The sequence below is a fragment of the Volvox carteri genome (genome assembly GCF_000143455.1).
Source record: "Volvox carteri f. nagariensis unplaced genomic scaffold VOLCAscaffold_10, whole genome shotgun sequence".
Lineage (NCBI taxonomy): Eukaryota > Viridiplantae > Chlorophyta > Chlorophyceae > Chlamydomonadales > Volvocaceae > Volvox > Volvox carteri.
In genome coordinates, this window is record NW_003307553.1 from 429,400 (window position 1) to 435,720 (window position 6,321).

The 6,321-nt window shown below is 56.8% G+C and overlaps 2 protein-coding genes across 2 annotated transcripts in view; one reads left to right on the plus strand and one right to left on the minus strand.

Annotated features, from left to right (window-relative positions):
* Positions 1 to 3,775, minus strand: part of VOLCADRAFT_88772 (uncharacterized protein) — a gene marked incomplete at both ends in the record, with an annotated part of 8,692 nt that extends 4,917 nt beyond the window's left edge. The window contains 7 exons of the mRNA XM_002948512.1: positions 259 to 490; positions 908 to 1,054; positions 1,294 to 1,516; positions 1,935 to 1,989; positions 2,395 to 2,714; positions 3,327 to 3,418; positions 3,631 to 3,775. Coding sequence (XP_002948558.1) covers positions 259 to 490; positions 908 to 1,054; positions 1,294 to 1,516; positions 1,935 to 1,989; positions 2,395 to 2,714; positions 3,327 to 3,418; positions 3,631 to 3,775 — 1,214 coding nt within the window. The remainder of the gene's footprint in view (positions 1 to 258; positions 491 to 907; positions 1,055 to 1,293; positions 1,517 to 1,934; positions 1,990 to 2,394; positions 2,715 to 3,326; positions 3,419 to 3,630) is intronic.
* A 1,429-nt stretch (positions 3,776 to 5,204) lies between these two features.
* Positions 5,205 to 6,321, plus strand: part of VOLCADRAFT_103892 (uncharacterized protein) — a gene marked incomplete at both ends in the record, with an annotated part of 9,970 nt that continues 8,853 nt past the window's right edge. Inside the window, one exon of the mRNA XM_002948381.1 lies at positions 5,205 to 6,134. Within this exon, the coding sequence (XP_002948427.1) occupies positions 5,205 to 6,134 (930 nt within the window). The remainder of the gene's footprint in view (positions 6,135 to 6,321) is intronic.

Consider the following 6,321-nt stretch of genomic DNA (forward strand, 5'->3'; position numbering starts at 1 on the left):
AGGGGTGAGGGAGGGGTGGGGAGGGGTGGGGAGGCGGAATGCTTCCCCCGAGGGGAGCGGGAGGGGGCGGGGTGGAAAGGGATCAGCTGCTCCCCGTGTTGGGGGAGGGGGAAGACAAAAAGCAAGCGACAAGCGGAAGAAGATTACTACCACCATCGCCACCAGTAACAACCCTCACCTCAGAAAACTCACTGACAAGCAATTGCTATATACAATACATATAGCACAAAAACACCGAAACGAAAAACTTAAACTCACCGGGGGTTCTTCGCGAGATCCGTCTCCTCTTTTTTGCCCTTCTTGCTCTGCTGCTGCTGCTGTTGGTTAGCTGCTGCGCCGCCTCCTGCGCCTGCTGCTGCTGCTGTTGCTGATGGTGGCGGCAGTCCCAGCAGCCGCCTGATGATGGCATCCGCCTCTCGCAACATGAACATCATGATGGTGTTGTAGACGGTGGAGGAGGTGATGCGGAGCCTCCCACTGTCCGCGTCCTCTAGGGGTGTGATGGTGTTTGGGGGAGGTTAGGGATCGGGGGGGGAGAGGGGTTACGTGGGCGGGGGAGGCAAAGGGGGCTACGACGAACCACTAGCGAATGGACCGTGGGGAAAGAAGGGTTTGCCTTGAACCTAATGTCCCTGTTAGTCTGTATGTCTGTAGTCAGCATGCATTTCATCCCCCCTACCACCAAAACCACTCGATCAACACTATCCACACCCCCAACACCTCCGCCCCTTTGTACGTCCTGTACGGCATCACCCCTCTCCAATCCCCCTTCCAGCCCTTTGAAACAACCCCCCCTCCCCGCTCCACTACCCTCCCATGGAACCAAAACACACACGCTCCACCTTCCCACCACACCCCACATTGCACAGCCGCACGCACCGAAACCACCATACACACGCACACGCACCTTGCGGGTCCCCGTAGTGACACGCCAGGCGGTAGGCACGAACCAGGAAGCCGAAAGAGCCCAGGGCGGGGGGACCCCGGCCGTCAGGTCCCCCCCTCGCTGCCGTACACCAGCGAGCCAGGAGGGCACTTGTCACATCCACACGGCCTGAGGAAGGACCGCGGGGGGGGGGAAACCCGGATGGAGAGGGCAGGAAAAGGGGGGAAAGAGCGGGGGGGAGAGACGATTTGTATGTGTGTATGAGTGTGTATTGAGGGAGGGAAAGAGGAGGAGGAAGAATCTCCTTTTCTCTAGCGGAACCCCCGGCCCCCATCTGTCCCGGAGTGCATGTCCCTTCCTCTCCTCTCCCCTCCCCTCCCCTCCCAAACCCTAAGTCAAAAACTCACCAGACGAACCCGGCTCCTCCTCCCCCTCCTCGGAACCATCAGGGCCACCGTCTTCCTCTGCCGCCACCGCCGCCGCATCAGCTCCCTTCTTTTTTACGGCCTTTTGCGCCTTTTCACCGCCTCTCGCCCCGTCCTCGTCCTCTTCGTCATCATCGTCCTCTTCTTCATCATCATCCTCATCGTCCTCCCCCGCTCGGAAACCAAGCAAATCCGCGTCCGCTTCCTGCAATCACATAATATCCAGTTTTTTAAATGTCGGTGTTTATGATACTTGCGATGGTGATGACGGTGGTGGCCATGACGGTGGTAAGAGGCGACATTTGCATCTTCGTGTGTGTGGGGTGTGTGGGGGGGGGGGGGCCGGGGTTGGGTAGGGAGGCAGGGGGACACGCATATGGAGATCTCAAAGCAGCAGCCACCAACAAAACAAAACACAGCCCGCGCCCCCCCAGGTATTTCCCCCTCACTCATCCCTCATACCCGTCCCCCCTCCGTCCATCTGGGGATGTTCCGCGACAACCCGCTGTAACCAATACACACCACTTCCTCCCACCCTTTCCCCCACCGGGGGGGGCCACATACACGAACACGTACACACATTCTCTCTCTTCGCGCCAACCCCCTCCCCTCCCGTACCATACCTTCAAGTAAGCATAGAATTCCGGATCCTTCTCCCGTAGCGCCTCCAATTGGGCCCTATGTGGGTGTGTACGGACGTTTCAACGACGTGTCGGACGTTGCAAGAGAATCAAACGAGAGTTTTAGGCGCGTGTGCGTGTGCCGGTATACGTATGTATGTATGTGTTCCCATGTTGGGAAGACGAGGGAAAGTGGAAGGGGGTGACTGGTTCGGGGAGGGGACAGCCTCATGGGGGGGGGGGACACCGGGGCAAAACACATGCTAGACAGACAGACAAACAGATCTCACGCTCCAAGTGCGTTGTTTAGGGAACCAGTTCAATAAAACTGAACGTGGAGGATTTCAGTAGTGCTGGAAAGGCGCACTGGGCTTGTGGACCTTGGCTCGCTTGGGTGACCCCGTGTGAAAAAAATGGACTTAGCCGACAGGAGGAGGTGCTGTGTATGTACGACAACACGTACTTGTGTTTTGCAATCTCGCCCTTGAGCCGCTTGTTGTCCTGAACCACGGGGTCCCCTCCTGCCGTCCCCTCCTCCTCCTCCTCCTCCTCCTCATCATCATCATCATCATCGACGCCGTCCTTGTCGTCCACGCCGTCAAGCAAGTCAGAAGATAAGCCATCATCGCCATCATCATCCCCCTCGTCATCCACGCCTTCTTCATCACCCTCCTCCGACATCTCGTCATCATCACTGCCGTCAATGTCGTCGTCATCGCCCTCCAGGACGTCAACATCATCATCGTCGACGTCCTCCTCGTCAAAATCATCCTCAAAACCGCCCTGTTGTACGGTGAAGTACGACAGTATTGTACAATTGGGACGAGCGCAAGGACGAGTGTAGTTCAGAGAATCAAAAACACCACGGGGGGTAATGTGCGGTGTGTAATGCTGACGTGCGATGGCTGCACGGCCCGTGTGTAAAAAAGGGGAAGGGGGTGATGGCGGGCGGTTGTAGTAGTAGTAGTAGTAGTAGCAGCAGTAGTAAGCCCCGACATGCCGCGGAGCATCCGCCCCAACATCATGAGTGGGCGGCTCCTCCTCCTCCTCCTCCCGCCAACTGCCGCCAACTGCCGCTGCTTTGCGTCTTGCAACCGCTGGCGCTGTTGTTGGCGCTCCTCCTCCTCCTCCTCCTCCTACTACTACTACTACTACTACTGCTGCTGCTTCTGCTATAGGACAGACTACCGCTGTGTCCCGCTGCGGCAGATGCAGGGGGAGATACCTTCCCCGTCCGATAGGTACCCCCCACAGCGTCCCCTCCCCACTCCCGCTTCCCCCATCCCCCATAAGCCTGCGGTTGTTCCCGCATGCCCACCATCCTTTCCATTCATTCACCCAAGACCAGCCCCAATACACCAAATACATGGGCCCCGAACCCACATCCTCTCACACCACCCTCCGACGCGCCTGCAGAAACTCCTCCGCATCCGTGTCATCAAACGCGCCCTTCTTCTTCTTGGCGGCCCCCTCCTTGCGGAACTCGTCTGTTGCCCGGGGGAATGATTACATGTGTCGAAGGGTAATTAAGTGAATACCGAAGCCGTGCTTAGCACGTAGCACTAAGTTCACCGGGATTGGGGTGTCACGGTCGTCACGGAGAATCCATTTCCAACACATTACCCGGCAGGAAGGTTCAACCGAGCTGATTTCAAGGGCAACAGGGGTTCACTCTTGCCAAATCGAAAGGATAACTTACCTCCAGCTTTTACAAACTTGGTAGCTCGGCTATCTTTGTGCGGCTGGCGGCGGTGCGAAATGCGCTTATGTTTTCGCCGAGCATGGATAGCGTTCTTAAGCTGACCCTTACGGGCCATCTTCTTCGTTGCCTTGTTTACCCCCATGTTTACGACTTAGGGTGTATCCGCAAAAGGATGACGGCGCAGCCACGCCTTCCCCAGAAAATATCGGCGTTCAAATGTGTATTATGTAGAACTCGATTAAGTTAATTTCCTAAACACCTGCGTACGTGTTTTTGATGGCCTACAGGTTCACACTTGCTACACCGTTATGGCAAAGTGAAAATCGTAACAACGAAACAGAAAGACAGCGTGTCATAGGTTTAAAGAACGATAAAAAAATGTGCTAACGGTTTAAAACGCCACACCGTCGAATATGTTTGCAACCTGCGGCGGCCACCAACCATATGCGCGGTCTTTAACGGTTAACCGTAACAGGAATCTGTTGTCAGACTAATACACCGAATTGCCGCAGCTTTAAACACGTCTCCTAGACGAGCTGCAGGAACCCATATTTGCGTTCAACGACAAAGGTGTCTCTCCGGTCCCTTCGCTTAGTCCACAGAGAGTTCGCTTTCCACCGCCGTAGCTGTATGTCTCTGTAGAAGCAGTCACCGCCCTCATGTGTCTGGTTTTACTACAACACAGGCAACTCAAACACCCCCTCAATTGCCGTAGATCTTGCTTGCCCTGGAATATGCACCTTGAGGGTACGATATTTATGCCAATGTGCAGCAGCATGGCGTAAGGCACATGTTCTATTACCGTCCCTGCATCCTCATAGATGGATTTCGGCACGCCGGCCGGCTAGCAGACCGACTCTCAATACATCCATACATCTATGCAAGTGCAAACCCACACATACGCCTTCCAAGTAAACGGAAAAGCGCGCGGTGGGAACATCTACAAAAGCCCCGATCACACACGGGGCAAGCACATGGCTAACTGAGCGTGCTGTGGCAGCGCTTGAGTGTGTCCACCAAACTGGTATGTTTTGGGGAGTTGGTCGCTCACGATACTGGCACCGCACGCAGCATGCAGATCCAACATACAGCATCAGCATGTCTAACAGCAAGCCCAACATCAGAAAATCTGCAGCTCGCATCCACGCACAAAGCATAATTAATCTTTACTTGAGATAATTGTTTAAGAGCGACGGACACCACTACAAAATTTGCTGTGTCTTTCTTGCAGCTTGCTATGCAGTCCTCCTTAGACTTCCCGTTCTAGGTCAAAGACTGAGGAGTCGTCGTACGGCCGTTGCCTTCTAACGAACGCGCACCATTTCCGATTCACCACCGCATGGCAACTACACGTTACAATCTTGGTAACCTAACCGTTTTTAAGCTGACAGCATCCATACATGGTTCTACCGATCTATTGTTGAGGAAATGTTACGCGAGGAGACTGAGGAATCCGTTGGGTGAAGCAAGCATGGCCTAACACCATGATAATTGAACTTCAACTTCAACTTCAATCCTTCTTAGTTTGTCCACCCTATAGTATAAATTGGCGAATGTCGCCACCTTGTTGAATGTCAAGACGTTTTCGGCACCGGGGCCAGCAGCATTCGGACGGAGATGATTCCGCACTGTTGAGACATGCGCAGCTTATCAACGAGCGTGCACACATCCTTGGATTACAGCTTCAGCAGGCGGCGCTCGCGACCCGCATCGCCGCAGCCGTCCGCAGCTATGGCCAGCCCACGCCGCAGCAGCAGCTCCACGAGCTTTTACGACGCGGCGTCATCCACAGTGATCTCGCTGCGGCGCGCACGGAGGTTGCCGCTCTCAAAGCCCTGCTGGAACGCGTACAGCCCGGCCGCCTAGCGAGCACCGCCGCCACCCCCGCTGCCGCAACACGTTCTGGTGCCGGCCGCCAAGCAGGCGGCACCTCCGCTGCTGCCCGGGCCTCCGGTAGTAAACAGTACGCTGCGCTTGCCGTAGACCATGTACGGCACTGGCTGGATCAGGCCCAAGAGGCAGTACTCCTACTAGAGGACTTGGCGGCGCCGGGTAGCATCGAAGAGTGGCCGATAGAATCCCCCGAACCCCCCCAGCCACGACCTTCTGGCGGGCCAAACGTTGCGCACTTTATCCAACGCATACCGCCGGAGCTAACCGCCCTTATGCAACTACCAACCACCTCGTACGACCAACACCCGCCACCGTCGCCAGGCCCGGCAACGGCGGCGGCGTCAGCCGCCGCCGCCGTATTGTGGGACGCAGCACCCCTGCTTCGAGACCCGCATGCCGCCGCCGCCGCTGCCGTCGCCAGCAGCTTCGGCGCTGGCGGCGGCGGCGGCGGCGGCGGCGGCGCACATTCCTCGCCCCCGGGGTCCTACCGTGTTGCCTGTCATGAGAGCGCGGAGCTGATGTGGCCCTCCCTGGCGCATGGAGATCTGGTGCTGCTACTGCCGGGCCGCTACAACTGGCCGGAGGGAACGGTGCTACTGCGGGCGGCGGTGCGGGTGCTAGGACTAGGCCGCCAGGTATTAACTAACAACAACCAACTAACACCGAAAAGGAGGGTGTCACCGTTAGTGGTTTCGGGGGGCTGTGGGAAAGAACGAACATGTTGGGATCTCTGGGCTCCAGGGGGTTACGGCGGATGCTCCGGAACCGCCTGGGGCTGGGAGGGTGGGGGGTTGC